At 34.5% G+C, this 16783-nt stretch overlaps 14 protein-coding genes and 6 non-coding genes across 20 annotated transcripts in view; 7 read left to right on the top strand and 13 right to left on the bottom strand. All coding sequences in view use genetic code 11, as the record gives it.

Annotated features, from left to right (window-relative positions):
* The first annotated feature begins 37 nt into the window (after positions 1 to 37).
* Positions 38 to 1561, top strand: atpA (ATP synthase CF1 alpha subunit). The gene has a single exon. The coding sequence runs from the start codon at positions 38 to 40 to the stop codon at positions 1559 to 1561; it is 1524 nt and encodes a 507-aa protein (YP_001806693.1).
* A 48-nt stretch (positions 1562 to 1609) lies between these two features.
* CrjaCt018 lies at positions 1610 to 1681 on the bottom strand. Its single transcript has one exon. It is a non-coding gene; the product is annotated as a tRNA-Arg (tRNA).
* A 176-nt stretch (positions 1682 to 1857) lies between these two features.
* CrjaCt019 lies at positions 1858 to 2715 on the bottom strand. The gene is made up of 2 exons: positions 2693 to 2715; positions 1858 to 1905 (listed from the first exon to the last, which is right to left on the bottom strand). It is a non-coding gene; the product is annotated as a tRNA-Gly (tRNA).
* A 537-nt stretch (positions 2716 to 3252) lies between these two features.
* Positions 3253 to 3348, top strand: psaM (photosystem I protein M). Its single transcript has one exon. The coding sequence runs from the start codon at positions 3253 to 3255 to the stop codon at positions 3346 to 3348; it is 96 nt and encodes a 31-aa protein (YP_001806694.1).
* Positions 3349 to 3515: 167 nt separating this feature from the next.
* CrjaCt020 lies at positions 3516 to 3600 on the top strand. Its single transcript has one exon. It is a non-coding gene; the product is annotated as a tRNA-Ser (tRNA).
* An 83-nt stretch (positions 3601 to 3683) lies between these two features.
* psbI (photosystem II protein I) lies at positions 3684 to 3794 on the bottom strand. The gene has a single exon. The coding sequence runs from the start codon at positions 3792 to 3794 to the stop codon at positions 3684 to 3686; it is 111 nt and encodes a 36-aa protein (YP_001806695.1).
* A 607-nt stretch (positions 3795 to 4401) lies between these two features.
* On the bottom strand, positions 4402 to 4587 carry psbK (photosystem II protein K). Its single transcript has one exon. The coding sequence runs from the start codon at positions 4585 to 4587 to the stop codon at positions 4402 to 4404; it is 186 nt and encodes a 61-aa protein (YP_001806696.1).
* A 314-nt stretch (positions 4588 to 4901) lies between these two features.
* CrjaCt021 lies at positions 4902 to 4974 on the top strand. Its single transcript has one exon. It is a non-coding gene; the product is annotated as a tRNA-Gln (tRNA).
* Positions 4975 to 5227: 253 nt separating this feature from the next.
* CrjaCt022 lies at positions 5228 to 5785 on the top strand. The gene is made up of 2 exons: positions 5228 to 5262; positions 5736 to 5785. It is a non-coding gene; the product is annotated as a tRNA-Leu (tRNA).
* Positions 5786 to 6076: 291 nt separating this feature from the next.
* Positions 6077 to 6149, top strand: CrjaCt023. The gene has a single exon. It is a non-coding gene; the product is annotated as a tRNA-Phe (tRNA).
* A 228-nt stretch (positions 6150 to 6377) lies between these two features.
* ndhD (NADH dehydrogenase subunit 4) lies at positions 6378 to 7877 on the bottom strand. Its single transcript has one exon. It carries the CDS (start codon positions 7875 to 7877, stop codon positions 6378 to 6380), a length of 1500 nt encoding a protein of 499 aa, YP_001806697.1.
* Positions 7878 to 8017: 140 nt separating this feature from the next.
* psaC (photosystem I subunit VII) lies at positions 8018 to 8263 on the bottom strand. Its single transcript has one exon. It carries the CDS (start codon positions 8261 to 8263, stop codon positions 8018 to 8020), a length of 246 nt encoding a protein of 81 aa, YP_001806698.1.
* Positions 8264 to 8634: 371 nt separating this feature from the next.
* Positions 8635 to 8937, bottom strand: ndhE (NADH dehydrogenase subunit 4L). Its single transcript has one exon. It carries the CDS (start codon positions 8935 to 8937, stop codon positions 8635 to 8637), a length of 303 nt encoding a protein of 100 aa, YP_001806699.1.
* A 158-nt stretch (positions 8938 to 9095) lies between these two features.
* Positions 9096 to 9638, bottom strand: ndhG (NADH dehydrogenase subunit 6). Its single transcript has one exon. The coding sequence runs from the start codon at positions 9636 to 9638 to the stop codon at positions 9096 to 9098; it is 543 nt and encodes a 180-aa protein (YP_001806700.1).
* Positions 9639 to 9953: 315 nt separating this feature from the next.
* ndhI (NADH dehydrogenase subunit I) lies at positions 9954 to 10436 on the bottom strand. The gene has a single exon. It carries the CDS (start codon positions 10434 to 10436, stop codon positions 9954 to 9956), a length of 483 nt encoding a protein of 160 aa, YP_001806701.1.
* A 113-nt stretch (positions 10437 to 10549) lies between these two features.
* On the bottom strand, positions 10550 to 12414 carry ndhA (NADH dehydrogenase subunit 1). The gene is made up of 2 exons: positions 11857 to 12414; positions 10550 to 11098 (listed from the first exon to the last, which is right to left on the bottom strand). Exons 1-2 carry the CDS (start codon positions 12412 to 12414, stop codon positions 10550 to 10552), a joined length of 1107 nt encoding a protein of 368 aa, YP_001806702.1.
* A 1-nt stretch (position 12415) lies between these two features.
* On the bottom strand, positions 12416 to 13597 carry ndhH (NADH dehydrogenase subunit 7). Its single transcript has one exon. It carries the CDS (start codon positions 13595 to 13597, stop codon positions 12416 to 12418), a length of 1182 nt encoding a protein of 393 aa, YP_001806703.1.
* Positions 13598 to 13704: 107 nt separating this feature from the next.
* On the bottom strand, positions 13705 to 13965 carry rps15 (ribosomal protein S15). The gene has a single exon. The coding sequence runs from the start codon at positions 13963 to 13965 to the stop codon at positions 13705 to 13707; it is 261 nt and encodes an 86-aa protein (YP_001806704.1).
* Positions 13966 to 14491: 526 nt separating this feature from the next.
* rpl32 (ribosomal protein L32) lies at positions 14492 to 14761 on the bottom strand. Its single transcript has one exon. The coding sequence runs from the start codon at positions 14759 to 14761 to the stop codon at positions 14492 to 14494; it is 270 nt and encodes an 89-aa protein (YP_001806705.1).
* Positions 14762 to 15448: 687 nt separating this feature from the next.
* ndhF (NADH dehydrogenase subunit 5) overlaps positions 15449 to 16783 on the top strand; it is a 2226-nt gene continuing 891 nt past the window's right edge. The window contains exon 1 of the mRNA in view: positions 15449 to 16783. This exon is cut by the window's right edge and continues 891 nt beyond it. Coding sequence (YP_001806706.1) covers positions 15449 to 16783 — 1335 coding nt within the window.

The raw sequence follows: 16783 nt of genomic DNA on the forward strand, positions 1-16783 counted from the left end.
TAGGTCTTATTTTTCAAAAGAGAATTAACTAGTGTTAATGGTAACTATTCGACCCGATGAAATCAGTAGTATAATACGTAAACAGATTGAACAATATAATAACGAGGTCCAAGTTGTTAATATTGGTACTGTACTTCAAGTAGGGGATGGCATTGCTCGTATTCATGGTCTTGATAAAGTAATGGCAGGGGAATTAGTAGAATTCGTAGATGGTACAGTAGGTATTGCCCTAAATCTAGAATCAGATAATGTTGGAGCTGTATTAATGGGTGATGGCTTGATGATACAAGAGGGCAGTTCCGTAAGAGCAACAGGAAAAATTGCTCAGATACCAGTAAGTGATGCTTATTTGGGTCGAGTTGTAAATGCGCTAGCTCGACCTATTGATGGTAAGGGGAAGATTTCATCTTCCGAATCTCGATTGATCGAATCTCCCGCCCCAGGTATTATTTCAAGACGTTCTGTATATGAACCTCTTCAAACGGGTCTTATTGCTATTGATTCTATGATCCCTATAGGACGCGGTCAGCGAGAATTGATTATTGGGGACAGGCAGACCGGTAAGACGGCAGTAGCTACAGATACGATTATAAATCAAAAAAATCAGAATGTAATATGTGTTTATGTCGCTATTGGCCAAAAAGCTTCTTCCGTAGCTCAGGTAGTTAATACCTTCGAAGACCGTGGCGCAATGGAGTATACCATTGTGGTAGCGGAAACTGCGGATTCTCCTGCTACATTACAATATCTTGCTCCTTATACAGGAGCAGCTTTAGCCGAATACTTTATGTATAAAGAACAACATACATTAATCATTTATGATGATCTTTCCAAACAAGCACAAGCTTATCGACAAATGTCTCTTCTATTAAGAAGACCCCCTGGCCGGGAAGCTTATCCAGGAGATGTTTTCTATTTACATTCTCGTTTATTAGAAAGAGCAGCTAAATTAAATTCTCAGTTAGGTGGAGGGAGTTTGACTGCTTTACCAATAGTGGAGACTCAAGCTGGAGATGTCTCAGCTTATATTCCAACTAACGTAATTTCCATTACCGACGGGCAAATCTTCTTATCAGCTGATCTATTCAATGCAGGAATTCAACCTGCCATTAATGTAGGTCTTTCCGTATCTAGAGTAGGATCCGCAGCTCAGATGAAAGCTATGAAACAAGTAGCTGGAAAATTAAAATTAGAATTAGCTCAACTTGCAGAGTTAGAAGCTTTTGCACAATTCGCTTCTGATCTTGATAAAGCTACACAAGATCAATTGGCAAGAGGTCAACGATTACGCGAATTGCTCAAACAATCTCAATCGGATCCTTTAACAGTGGAAGAACAAATAGCTATGATTTATACTGGAACGAATGGATATCTAGATGCATTAGATATCGTACAAGTTAAAAAATTTATCCTTAAGTTGCGCGAGTATTTAGTAAAAAATAAACCCCAGTTTGGAGAAATTATACGTTCTACTGGGATATTGACGGAACAAGCAGAAGGCCTTTTAAAAGAAGCTATTCAAGAAAATATCCAACTTTTTCTTATGTTGGGAATAAGATAAAAGAGTTTAATAATCATTTTGCAACATTTACAAAGCATAACGCATTATTACGTCCAATAGGATTTGAACCTATACTTAAGGTTTAGAAGACCTCTGTCCTATCCATTAGACGATGGACGCTTTATTTTCATTATTCCTTGAAATACTTTATCGGGAACAAAAAAGTATGATTTTTTCTCCATCCACAACCAGATTCGGGAAAGAAAGAGAAAGAATAGATATGTAACATGGGCATAAAAAATTCATGTGAATGAGAGAGAAGTTGACATGAAAAATTTGAATAAGGAATATAAATGAGCGGGTAGCGGGAATCGAACCCGCATCGTTAGCTTGGAAGGCTAGGGGTTATAGTCGACGTTGATTAACGCCTCTAATTCAGAACCGAACACGAAAATTTCATTTCATTCGGCTCCTCCATGGGAGAGAGATAGAATGGGAGGTCTAATGAAAAACGATTATTCAAATAATAATAAATATTTGTGAATAAAAAAAAAAAAGAAAATTAAAAAATAGTTTTGCTCTGTTCCATAACATCTATGTTAGTTTATTTGTAGTTCTTTCTTTCCTCTTAATTTCAGGTGAACAACCTTAAATATAGAATACCTATTCACTTTATAGATGATCCCTATAGAAAGATAAGATTGAAAAATCTTAATATTGGGCTAAAAAATCTTTCTAATTACTTCGTTCCCTATTTCTACTGATTGCGATCCTAGAGGAAATCAAATTCCACCGAGCTCAAACAAAATAACGGTGACTCAAGTAAACCAAAGTCATTGTTATCTAGCTATTTGGCTCCAACTTTTGCTATTCTAGCAGTTGAACATTTAGTTACGATGAAAAATAATCTTTTGATATCCATGGATCTTTAATTGATCTGATTAGATAGATCGGTCTAATCCTTGAAAACATTCTACATTCTGTTTCGCCATCTTGGATGGAATGGAAAATAGGGTTTTTTATCATTCCAAATCCAAATTACGAGAATGTGCACAATTCCTTTCCTGAACCAGGGTATTCATAGGAGAGGTTTGGAACCTATATAGAAATATAGCTTTTTTTTTTCAAAATATAGACGAGAGTTGAAAGATCCTTCAACTCTGTTGAATATAATGATAGAACGAATCACACTTTTACCACTAAACTATACCCGCCACAATTTCATTGTATCATACAGATCGATCTTTTGTCCAATAGGGAAAAAAGGAATTTTTAGATTCTAATAAGAATTTAATGCAAGTTCCTATCATCGTATTTCCCTATTCCTGAATAATTCAATAGGAGATGGTTCCTTTTAAATCCGCCCCTTACCTTATTGTTTTTACTCTTGCAAGAACAATCCTTTATGGATATTCAAAATAATACCCTATTACTTAAGTAATATTTTTTTTAGTAACCACTCTATAATAGCTGTTAGAATTATTAACACATTCCTTAGAATGGTTCAAATGATTTTTTCATAGTTTTTCTTTATGAATAGAAAATGAAAATTATGATCATTTTCATAAAAATTATCCACTCTTAGTCTTTGAAATCTCTTTTTTACCCTTCCAATATGATCTATCCATTTTCAATCTAGAACATTTCATCCAGATTATAGCCTGAAACAGCCAGAATCATTAAAATAAATAACTAGAAGTGCTTATCTATTATCTTATATAATAAATAGTGATTGGAGAGGAAATAAAAAAATGATATCACTAGGTCAAATTTTGATAGCCCTTTTAGCTGCTTTTATAGTATTATTTTTAGCTCTCAGATTAGCTAGAGCACTGTATGCTTCATAATTTGGTTAATTATTCTTATCTAGGGAAGATAATGGCCTGGCCAGATACTGGCCGGGCTAGAGAAAGCGGAAAATCGTTTGGAACGGAATAAAGAAAAAAAATCGGATTCTCACAAATCTTGGTCTTTATTTAGTGAAATGCTATATTCATTTTAGATCTCCCATCTAGGAGAGATGGCTGAGCGGACTAAAGCGGTGGATTGCTAATCCGTTGTACAGACTATTTGTACCGAGGGTTCGAATCCCTCTCTCTTCGTTCAGTCAATTAAGATGACTCCTCAAAACCTATAGAAATAGGCCCTTTTACAAAATCTACTTTCTAATCTTTTTTCATCACTATTCTTTACGCCCAGGATTTCGTCCTGGATCGTTTGATAGGAATCCAAAGATAAAGAGAGAAACAAAAAATATCACTACTGTGTAAACGAATAGCTTAAGAGTAAGCATTATGTAATCTCCGGGATTCTTATTAGAAAACGGAATAGATCATCAATTTTTGTATCATATACTTATTAGCCGAGCAAAGAAGAAAAGAGAAACAGAATTGAATCTATTCTGTTTCTCTTTTCTTCTTTGCTCGGAATTGAACAGGATAAATAGGAACTCGAGTACCAATTAAACTATCCTAAACTTGTTTAGGATTATCACAATTAATAAATTTATCTATCATCTTTTCAAACAAAAAATAGAAACAAGTATATAAATTGTCTAAAATAGAAGAAAATTTGGAATACATAGATAAATTCTCATCCTTACTCGTTCTTTAAATAAATATCAAAGATATGCCCCTCTATTAATAAAATAACATATTCTAATCAATACCTAATAACCCAAATTCCAACTGTGATGCAGTTGATATTGACTAATCCGAGGTATTTTGATTTGTTGAGAACAATTGATGTATCACAAAATAAACATCAGAACAAGGAAAAATAGTTTTACACCAATTTGGTTAATGAAAATGATCCAATAGAAATAGTTAGAACGTAACTATTGAAACACTAAAATTGTTTCCGTATCAAGTGAATACAAAAAACTTTTTCTAAGATTTTCGTTATCGAAAACTTACGGCAGCTTGCCAAGCAAAGGCTAATAAAAAAAAGAACAGAGGGATAATTGGCATTACATTAACAATTGGATCGAAAATCGCATAAGCTTCAGGCAATTTGGCAAAAAAGGGATTATTCAAATGAAAAGCGGCATCGTCTAGACAAATATGGAGGTTGAGGATAACTGGCATTTTGATTCTCCGATGAATAAAAATGATGTAAAGATCCAAAAGTATTTGGCCAATCAATCGAATTTCTTCGGCAAGATTAGACTTTTAGTCTTCGAGTTGGAAGGGATAATTTCTTCATAGAATATTTTAACCATTCTGATAGAGAATGACCAATGAATGTATATTCTTGTTTCTTTTTAGGTTCCCCTATAAATATAGATCTGAAGAAATGATCCCTCCGGTTTTTCTATGCATAATTGCATAGCACTAGATAAGAATTAATTAAAATGAAACATTGCGTCAATTGATATTAATTTATTAAAATAAAGCAACAATGGGGCGTGGCCAAGCGGTAAGGCAGCAGGTTTTGGTCCTGTTATTCCGAAGGTTCGAATCCTTCCGTCCCAGGTGGAACAGTATTATTGAAAAAAGAAATAAGAAGAAAAAAAATTCTTTTTTGATTTCTCATCCTTTCATAGACTATACTTATAGAACGGAAATATGATTTCAATAAGATCTAAATATAGAAAGGGATATTTTTGTGGTGTACGATGGGGATACAGATAAGAACATTGTATAAAAAATGCAGAAAGAACATAATGCGAATGCAAATGAAATAATTGAGATGCAATTATTGTTTTATTATTTCGTTCTACAAGAAGGGGATATGGCGGAATCGGTAGACGCTACGGACTTAAATTTTTTGAGCCTTGGTATGGAAACTTACCAAGTGATAGCATCCAAATCCAGGGAACCCTGGGATATTTTGAATGGGGAATCCTGAGCCAAATCCTATTTATAGAGACAATAGTTTCCTTTCCGAGAAAGGGATAGGTGCAGAGACTCAACGGAAGCTATTCTAACGAATCCAACATAATTTGAATTGGATACAATACATTATTTACAGAATGTCTTTTGTATTTTATTTAACGCTTGAAAAAGCATTATATATCACCAATAAACAAAAATAACGATTAGAGCTTTAATTGTTCTAGGTTTGTTATGCCTGGCTTCAAATCGAAATTGAAGGATTTTTCCAATTAAGAGCTTCTCTAGAAAGAGATGATTTGCGTTTACTCCAATTTTTGGAAGTAATAATTGGACGAGGATAAAGATAGAGTCCAATTCTACATGTCAATGTCAACAACAATGAAAATTGGAGTAGGAGGAAAATCCGTTGGTTTTATAGATCGTGAGGGTTCGAGTCCCTCTATCCCCATCAAAGAAGTCTGTTTTTTTTCTATTTTTTATTTATTAGGCGTGTTACTAAGAACATAAGAAGTTTTAATTGTATGACACAATTTGTGCCTGCTTATGTATATATATATATATATATATATATATATATATATATATATATATATCTTTGTGTGTAACTGTATACAACATTATATATGTTATGTTTTTATTTGCATTGTTGCTTCTACTCTTTCAAATGCTGTCTTTTACCTTTTTTGTTTTTAGTTGACAGGAGTTTGGTTACTGTGCTAGTATGATGCACAGGGGAACAGCCGGGATAGCTCAGTTGGTAGAGCAGAGGACTGAAAATCCTTGTGTCACCAGTTCAAATCTGGTTCCTGGCATGTATACTTTTATAAGTACGAAAAAGGATTAGTAGACCTCATTATAATAATAATATAGGTATAGATATATATCTATCAATATTTATATATTTATATTGATTGATTTAGAATAATCAGCAGTGATTCTATGTTATTGAATCAATAGGGAGTTTGTCCAAGTTATTTCAAAGGGAATAAAAACTACTTGAAATAACTCGAACTAGAGAGCAATTAAAAAATGATTATTTCTTAATAGAAAGATTGAGAGAAAATAGCTTCTACCTTAGCATTATATAAAAATAGAACTAGATCGGGGTAAAGACCAATACCTATGATTGGTAGAAAGAGACAGATCAAAATAAAAAGTTCGCGTGGTCCCGAATCCTTAAAATAAGGATTCGGGACATTCAAAACCTTATATCCATAGAACATTCGACGTAACATAGATAACAAATAAATGGGAGTTAATATCATTCCAATTGCCGCTATTGCAGTAATAATGATCCGAAAGGTCGAAGAATATTTATGATTAGTAATTACGCCCAAAAATATCATAAATTCTGCTACAAAACCACTCATTCCTGGCAATGCAAGAGAAGCCATTGAAAAGCTACTGAACATAGTAAAGATTTTAGGAATTGGTATAGCGATTCCTCCCATTTCATCAAGGAAAAGAGTACGTATCCTATCATAACTTGTTCCTACCAAGAAAAAAAGTGCAGCACCAATTAATCCATGAGAAATCATTTGCAAAATGGCTCCATTTAGACCTGTATATGTCATGGAACCAATTCCTATAATTACAAAACCCATATGAGATATTGATGAATAGGCTATCCTTCTTTTCAAATTGCGTTGACCCATAGAAGTTAGAGCTGCATAGATAATTTGCACTGCTCCTATTATTATCAACCATGGCGAAAACAAAGAATGAGCATGAGGTAGCAATTCCATATTGATCCGAATCAACCCATATCCCCCCATTTTCAATAGAACTCCGGCCAAAAGCATACATGTACTATAATGTGCTTCCCCATGAGTATCTGGTAACCAGGTATGTAAAGGGAAGATTGGCAATTTTATTGCATAAGCGATCAAAAACCCTAAATATAATAGTATTTCAAGTGTGATGGGATAATCTTTTTTAGCTAATAATTCAAAATCGAAGGTTGGTCCATGAGATCCGTAGAGACCCATACTTAAAGCTCCCATTAAGATAAAAATGGAACCACCGGCAGTATACAAAAGAAATTTTGTGGCCGAATATAGACGTCTTTTCCCCCCCCACATGGATAAAAGTAGGTAAACAGGAATTAGTTCCAACTCCCACATGAGAAAGAAAAGTAGAATATCTCGAGAAGCAAATAACCCCAATTGGCCACTGTACATTGCCAACATCAAGAAATGCAATAATCGCGGATTCCGAGTAACTGGCCAAGCAGCTAAAGTAGCTAAAGTAGTTACAAATCCCGTTAATAAAATAAGTCCAATGGAAAATCCATCAATTCCCAGTTTCCAATGAAAATGGATAAGATTTATCCAGTTATAATCCTCCTCCAATTGGATTAATGAATTATCAAAATGATAATGATAACGGAATATATAGGTCATTAAAAGAAGATCTAATAAGCAAATACCTAGAGTATACCATCGAATCATTTTATTTCCTTTATGGGGAAATAATGGGATTAATAACCCCGCAGATATGGGCAAAATAACAATTATTGTTAACCAAGGTAAATTACTCATAATGAAGAGAAAAGAGACTTTCGATATCAAAACCCATGCTTTCAATTTTGGGTCGAGTATGGGTTTTGATCAGTGAAAGAGGAAAAGGAGAATGAAAAATATGTATGGGATGAATCTAACTATCTTTCTTTTTTCATGGATCAGTAAGCTAGACCCATACTGCGCGTTGTTTCATGCCATAAATAAACACGTACGCTTAAGAAATCCGTTGGACAAGCCGATTCACACCTCTTACAACCTACGCAGTCTTCTGTTCTTGGAGCAGAAGCAATTTGCTTAGCTTTGCATCCTTCCCAAGGTATCATTTCTAATACATCTGTGGGACACGCTCGTACACACTGGGTACAACCAATGCATGTATCATAAATTTTGACTGAATGCGCCATTGAATCTAAGAACTCCATTATTATATAAAAAGTTTTTAATTGAATAATATTTTTTAATATATGGTAAATGACAATATATTATGAATGAATATCAAGCAAATCAATAATTGTATTATCGGTGATATAATGAATAGATTCAGATTCTAGCTGTTTGTTTTATAAAACAGACAGATTTGACCGAATCTGGTCTAATCGTGTTAGACAGATAATTTGGATAATGAGTTCAATATGAATTATGCTCTTGATTGATCGTAATACTTATAATAAATAAAGATAAAACAGAGATCTAGATCTATTTTTAGAGAGACAGGTCTAGTATCTATTTGAATCGAAATAGGTATATAAATTCCTCATATGGAAGGAGATCTCTATTACCATTTTGACAAATTAAATTGATCGATACGAGTTGATTTTCTGTTACGATATATTGCCAGAACAATAGCTAATCCAATAGCTGCTTCAGCAGCAGCGATAGCTATAACAAAGATCGAGAAGATATCCCCCTTTACTTGCCTACTATCAAAAAAATTTGAGAATGTTACTAGGTTTAAATTAACCGCATTGAGTATTAGCTCAAGACACATAAGTGCTTTAACCATGTTTCGACTTGTTACTAGTCCATAAATACCGATAGAGAATAAATAAGCACCTAAAATAAGCGCATGTTCGAGCATAATAAAGAAACTCCTCATACCTTAACCTCTTCAGATACAAACAAAAGTTATAATAAGTTTCTAATTTTCCATTATCGAAAGAAGAAAATGATTCTTTCACGATCTATGAAGATAAAACAGCGTATTTCTGCTACTAATGCGCAGGAGAACTTTCATTTTCAAACTGTTTCTTCTCGACGAGCTATAGTAATGGCTCCTATAAGAGCGACTAGAAGAATTATAGAAATAAGTTCGAATGGAAGGAAAAAATCAGTGGATAAATGAGCCCCAATACGTTGAATATTGTTTGTTAAATCTCGTTCTAACATTTGATCTGATTTTTGAGTCAGAGATATTCCGAACCATGATATGTTCAAGATAATAGTAATTAATGAACAAAAAAGACTCGTACAAACTATTGAACTAATGCTATCTCCGACGGTCCAGGGAGGGGCATAATTAGGATATTTCGGATTATTCATCAACATCACGGCAAATAGAATCAAAATATTAACAGCTCCTATGTAGATCAGGATTTGTGCAACAGCTACGAAATCCGCGTTCAATATAATATAGAAAAAGGATATACAAATAAGAACTAGCCCCAATGAAAGAGCGGAATAAATTATATTAGTAAGTAATACTACTCCTATACCTCCGAATATAAGACTTAGCGTTAGAGGAGCCAAAAGAAGATCATATATCGATTCAGGTCGATTCATTATGTGTACAATAAGTTTGAATATTATTTCCTCCCATTCACTAAATAAAAAGTTACCCCATTTACCTATATGCTATACCGGATTTATAATTTCATTTGATATGGGCACTGATTAATTAATCTATAGATCAATAATAGATTCCGATCAATCACACATGTGACATTATTAATGGAATATTATTAATTCCCGATTTGTCAAAAAAAAATATTTTATTTATCAGATACTCTTTGATCGGAGCTCAATCTGAATAATCGTAGAAGTGATTAAAACATAAAATTTGTCCGTAGTTTCTTCAGACATACTAAGTTAATATGTTCAGCTCGGAATTGTTTGAATTGTTAAATCTTCAACAACCGATATTGGTAAACGTCCTAAAGCAATATGATCATAATTTAATTCATGACGATCATAGGTCGAAAGTTCATATTCTTCAGTCATCGCCAGACAATTTGTAGGGCAATATTCCACACAATTTCCACAAAAGATACAAATTCCAAAATCAATACTATAATTTTCCAATCGTTTTTTCCCAATATCTATTCCGACTTTCCAATCCACAACAGGTAGATTGATCGGGCATACACGGACGCATACTTCACAAGCAATACATTTATCAAATTCAAAGTGGATCCTCCCGCGAAATCGTTCTGATGGAATCAATTTTTCATAGGGATATTGAATAGTAATAGGTAAACGATTCATGTGATATAAGGTAACCATAAAACCTTGACCGATGTATCTCGCAGCCTGTATTGCTTGTTCACTATAATTCATAAACCCAGTTACCATGGAGAACATGTGTAAAATCTCCTTCAATAATCATTTCATAGAAATTTCTTTCTCTTCATAGATTTGATCTATCAAATTTGGATATATTGCAACCCTCTTCACGAAGAAGAAAAGAGAGTTAGTCACAATAAAATAAGTTGGAAAGAAGCTGTTAGTAACAGATTACCCAAAGCAATAGGTAAAAGAAATTTCCACCCAAGATCCAATAATTGGTCCATTCTTATCCTAGGCAAGGTCCATCTTGCCGTAATAGAAATAAATAAGAACAGATAGGCTTTAGCTAATATAATTAGGATCCCGATTGTTATATTAACGACCCCGTTAATTCCAGAAATAGAATCCCATTCAAAATGTTCCAGAATGGGTATGAATGGAATTGATAAGTTCCATCCGCCCAAGTAAAGAACTGTTACAAAGAATGAAGAAGCTAATAGATTTAGGTAAGAAGCAACGTAAAATAAACCAAATTTGATACCCGAATATTCAGTTTGATAACCCGCTACCAATTCTTCTTCCGCTTCTGGTAAATCAAAGGGCAATCTCTCACATTCTGCCAGAGATGAGATGAAAAAAGCTAGAAACCCTATAGGTTGGCGCCACAAATTCCATCCTAAAAAACCATATCTGCATTGTGCTTCAACTATATCAATTGTACTTGAACTATTGGATAATTATAGTCGACAGAAACATCACTGTTTTCATCTCTATTCCAAAACCGTACGTGAAACTTTCACTTCATACGGCTTCTCAATGGTCATTAAGAAATAAAGAACAGAATAAAAAAGCACCAGAATATTCATAAATCGAACCAATGAGATTCCGTCTGCTACAAATAATAGGAGCTTTTGAACCTATCTCAACCTTCAGTATTTTTTTGTGGGAGAAAGAAAACTGTGGAAAGGATTACTTCGTTCTGGATAGCCATTTTTTTTAAGTAGATAGAAAGATATTCTAGATCGGGGTTCTGGAGAAGTACTACTTGATCATCCCTACCAATGTCAAGTCCTTATTGTTATCCCATTTCTATGGAAATATCTCTGGTCTAGATATCAGTTTCTTTTTTTTTTTTTCACAAATCTTTTTTATATCTTGGTGTTTCTCACCATCTACCTTTGCTTTATTTTTGGTATATAGGACAGTAACTTCATACTTTTTTCCTTTGCCTCCCCGCTGTTGGGCCCCAATGGCTAATATATGAACTGGGGTACACAGTTTTCACTGATTGTGCATGCTCTCACTCTTGTACATGGGGGATGGGACTTAATCATCTTACTGCAAGATTTGTAAACTGTTTGATCTCACCCATATGACTATCTAGTTTTTTGATCGGAATGAAGGAATCCCATTCACTTCTGTTTTTCCCTCTTTTTAGTTATTAGTAGAAATAAAAAGAGGGAAAAATGAATCTCATATTCCAACGAATCACACGTAGAGATATAGATAACACACATAAAGCTAAAGGAATTTCGTAACTAATAGCTTGAGCAGCAGCTCGGAGACCACCTGAAAAAGAATATTTATTATTTGATCCATATCCTGCTATAAGCAGTCCAAGGGGAGCAATACTTGAAATTGCAATCCAAAAAAAAACGCCTATACTAAGATCCATTAAAATAATGTGGCGACCAAAGGGAATTACTAAATAGCCTAAAAAAATAGGTATGACCACTACCGCTGGTCCAATACTAAATAACCAAATATCCCCCCTAGATGGAATAATATCCTCTTTTAGCAGTAGTTTTATTCCATCCGTCAAGGCTTGAATAATTCCCAAAGGACCGGCGTATTCAGGTCCAATGCGTTGTTGTATTCCCGCAGATATTTTTCTTTCGAGCCATACAATAACTAATAATCCTATTGTAATTCCCAATAGAAGGATAATTATGTCGATTAGAATCCATATAAGACTAGAAATTTCTCTTGAAAATCCCAATCGAGAAAATAAATTGATAGCTTGTTCTTCGAGATCTGCTATATTAATAACCATTTTAACGATCAACCTCTCCCATAATGATATCTATACTACCCAAAATCGTCATGATATCGGCTAATTTCATCCTTTTAACCAGTTGAGGAGGGATCTGCAAATTAATAAAACCAGGTGGTCGAATTTTCCATCTCCAGGGAAAAATATTATCATCTCCTATAAAAAAAATTCCTAGTTCCCCCTTGGGAGCTTCTACTCTCACGTAATGTTCTTGTTTTGATAACTCAAAAGTAGGGGAAGGTTTTTTACTGATAAATCGAGATTCGAAATCGTTCCATTGCGAATCTTTTCCCTTATTTAAACGTCGAACCTCTAAATTCTCATAGGGACCTCCCGGAATTACTTCTAGGGCCTGTCTGATTATTTTGATAGATTCTTTCATTTCCCCGATTCGAAGCAAATAACGAGCTAACGAATCTCCTTCTTTTTGCCATTGGATTTCCCAATCCAATTCATCGTAGCATTCATAATGATCCACTTTACGAAGATCCCATTGGATTCCGGAAGCTCGTAGCATGGGTCCTGATAAACTCCAATCTATTGCTTCTTCTCTACTAATAATGCCTACTCCCTCAACTCGTTTCAAAAAGATAGGATTGCGTGTAATAAGCCTTTCATATTCTGTCACTTTTGGGAAGAAATAATAGCAAAAATCTAAGCATTTATCTATCCAACCGTAGGGTAAATCTACAGCTACTCCTCCAATGCGGAAATAATTATGCATCATTCGCATGCCCGTGGCAGCTTCAAATAAATCATATATCATTTCCCTCTCTCTTAAAATATAAAAGAAAGGAGTCTGCGCACCAATATCAGCCATGAAAGGTCCAAGCCATAACAAATGAGAAGCTATACGACTTAACTCTAGCATAATCATTCTAATATAGCTAGCCCTTTTAGGTATTTGAATATTTTCCAATTTTTCTGGCGCATTAACCGTTATCGCCTCTGTGAACATAGTAGCCAAATAATCCCATCGTGTTACATAGGGGAGATATTGAACAATTGTTCGGTTCTCAGCAATTTTTTCCATCCCTCTATGTAAATAACCTAATACAGGTTCACAGTCAATAACATCTTCACCATCTAGAGTAACAATCAGTCGAAGAACACCATGCATTGATGGATGATGAGGACCCATACTTACCATCATGAGGTCTTTCTCCCTAGCAACCATAATCATAACTCTTCCCCGGTTTTTTCAAAAATCAATGAGAACAAAAGAAAGAATGACTCATTAGGATCCGGAATTTAATAAACCATAATTGGATCTTAAAATTTCGTTCGAAATTAACGCGGTCCACGCATATCTAATTGACCGATTAAACTTTTGTAACGAAGTCTGTCTTTCTTGAACAGATAAATCAGAAGTCGTTTACGTTTACCCACAATTTTCCACAAACCTCTTTGGGAAGAGTAGTCTCTTCCATGTAGGTCCAAATGTTCAGTAAGTCTTTTAATTCGACCGGTTAAATAACATACTTGAGATTCAACAGATCCTCTTTGTTCTCTAGGAATCAAAGAGGGGCGAACGGACAAATTTTTGATCATAAAAAAAAAAAATATTCCGAAATTCATATTTATTTCATTTAGAGTAAGAAAAAAGAATGAGATCCATTTCTTTTTGTTCATGGTCCATATATTCCTACGTTTCGATCGAATTTATCTTCGGCATAGAAAAATAAAATGCAACTTTCATAGAATAAAGCGACCATACCAGCAAGATTTAATGTGGGAGCCGGGATTATTAAAAAGAATGATGCACTTTCCTTTTCTATTGGGAAAGAAAAAAAGATGACGGAATGATTCATAAATTTCCCATCTTGAAGGTCAGAGAGAAGGGCTGTAGTGGATTATAGAACCGTGCCCCTTCTGCCCAACCATCTTTCCAAGTACCTCCAAGAGACCCTAGAGATTCCCATTGCTCCTCTTGGAGGGTGTGCACCACTTCCTCTAATTTATTCATCATTTTCGGGATCTTCTTGTCTATCATTTTCGGAATCTTCTTTTTTGGGCACGATAAAATCGGGGGGTCGAAAATAGTGGTGAAAATTGGGTCGAGCCAGAGGACTTCTTCTCATCCTCTTTGTTCTCGTTCCCGCTTATCCTCTTCCTCTGCTATGGAGGATGCTGTGGAAGAAAGAAAACCCTCGGGTTTTCTTCCCGGTGAATTAGCTGCAGGGAATATCTTCCAATCACCATCACCGTAAAGCTCAAGCTCAGAATAAATATACTCACTCTTAACATAAGAAAGAGCTTTTGCTGCGGCCCAATACGCTTTTTTCCTCCAAACATTGTTACGATTTTGTTTTTTTGATTTAGAGGTGCGTTTTTTTGGTACAGCCATAAGAATAGTATCCATTTTTATACCTTGATTTTATTTAGAAAAGATATAATATTTTCTATTATATACTATTTTTTTTTTTTATTTTGCAAACTTATTATATCTTTAAATTCATTTTTGAGAATATTATATCACATTTTTCTTGCATTTTGCAACCTTATTCATATAATATTGATTAGCAATAGGGGATCCACGATACAAATTGATAATAATTATCAATTCTTACATACGTATATACTCACGAATTTTGAGTAAATGAAAACCCACTATGTCATTTTAACAGATTCAATTATTTCTTATCTTAAGAATTCCAATTGGTTTCATTTTCTATTAAGTTCCATTCTTAATACTACTATTCATCTACAATAGAAAATTGAATAAAATAAAAATGTGTGTGTACATGACTAATAGCGCAGTACCTAGACTGAAAAAGAGTTCCTTCTTGCTCATCTTACAAATATTTGATTAGTATCAGTATTGATCGGTTCCAATCTGGTATTTGCAGAAAAAAGATGAAAAAAGGTCACAATCAATATGAAATCGATAGGACTCCATCCCTTCCATCCCATATTCTATCGTTCTTTTTTATTCATGATCTATCGTTTTTATTTTGTTCTCTTCAGGATCTAGTGGATTGGAAACCAAGAATGTGGAATATAAAAATATTGAGAATAATCATTTAATCTTCCTATGGAATTTATATACAAATATGCTTGGATCGTGCCTTTCCTTCCGCTTTCAGCTTCTGTACCAATCGGATTAGGCTCCTTATTTTTTCCAGGAGCAACTAAGAGTGTTCGCCGTACATGGGCTCTTATTAGCATTTTTCTGTTAAGCGTAGCTATGTTTCTTTCTTTCAATTTGTTCTTGCAACAGATTACCGGCGGTCCCATCTATCGATATTTCTGGTCCTGGGTTATCAATAATAAGTTTTCATTAGAGTTGGGCTATTTGATTGATCCACTTACTTCCATTATGTTAGTTTTAGTCACAACAGTTGGAACCATGGTTATGATCTACAGCGATAATTATATGTCTCATGATAAAACATATGTGAGGTTTTTTGCTTACCTTAATTTTTTTAATGCTTCTATGCTGGGGCTAGTTATTAGCCCTAATTTATTACAAATATATATATTTTGGGAATTAGTAGGAATGTGTTCCTATTTATTGATAGGTTTTTGGTTTACGCGACCCAGTGCGGCTAATGCTTGTCAAAAAGCATTTATAACTAACCGTGCAGGGGATTTTGGACTCTTATTAGGAATCCTAGGTTTTTATTGGGTAACAGGTAGTTTTGAATTTCAATATTTGTCTGAAAAATTAAATGAATTGACTGCCATTGATGGGGTTGGTTCGTTTTTTGTTACTTCGTGTGCTTTTCTCTTATTTTTAGGTCCAGTAGCCAAATCTGCGCAATTCCCACTTCATGTATGGTTACCTGATGCTATGGAAGGGCCTACTCCTATTTCAGCTCTTATACATGCCGCTACTATGGTAGCAGCAGGAATTTTTCTTGTAGCTCGATTGTTTCCTCTTTTTAAAGCTCTACCTTTAATAATGTATCTTATCTCTTGGATAGGGGGAATAACAGCTCTATTGGGAGCTACTATGGCTCTCGCCCAAAAAGATCTTAAAAGAGGCTTGGCTTATTCTACTATGTCTCAATTAGGTTACATGATGTTAGCTCTAGGGATAGATTCCTATCGAATCGCTCTGTTCCATTTGATTACACATGCTTATTCCAAGGCATTATTGTTCCTAGGATCCGGATCAGTGATCCATTCCATGGAACCCATTGTTGGATATTGCCCCCGTAAAAGTCAGAATATGGCTCTTATGGGTGGTTTGAGGAAATATATGCCAATTACAGGAATCACTTTTCTTTTAGGGACACTTTCTCTTTCTGGTATTCCACCTTTTGCTTGTTTTTGGTCTAAAGACCAAATTCTTAGTGATAGTAAGTTATATTCTCCCATTTTCGGGGGGATAACTTGGTTCACAGCAGGATTAACTGCCTTTTAC

Source organism: Cryptomeria japonica, chloroplast, assembly GCF_030272615.1.
Source record: "Cryptomeria japonica chloroplast, complete genome".
In the NCBI taxonomy this organism is placed as follows: Eukaryota; Viridiplantae; Streptophyta; class Pinopsida; order Cupressales; family Cupressaceae; genus Cryptomeria; species Cryptomeria japonica.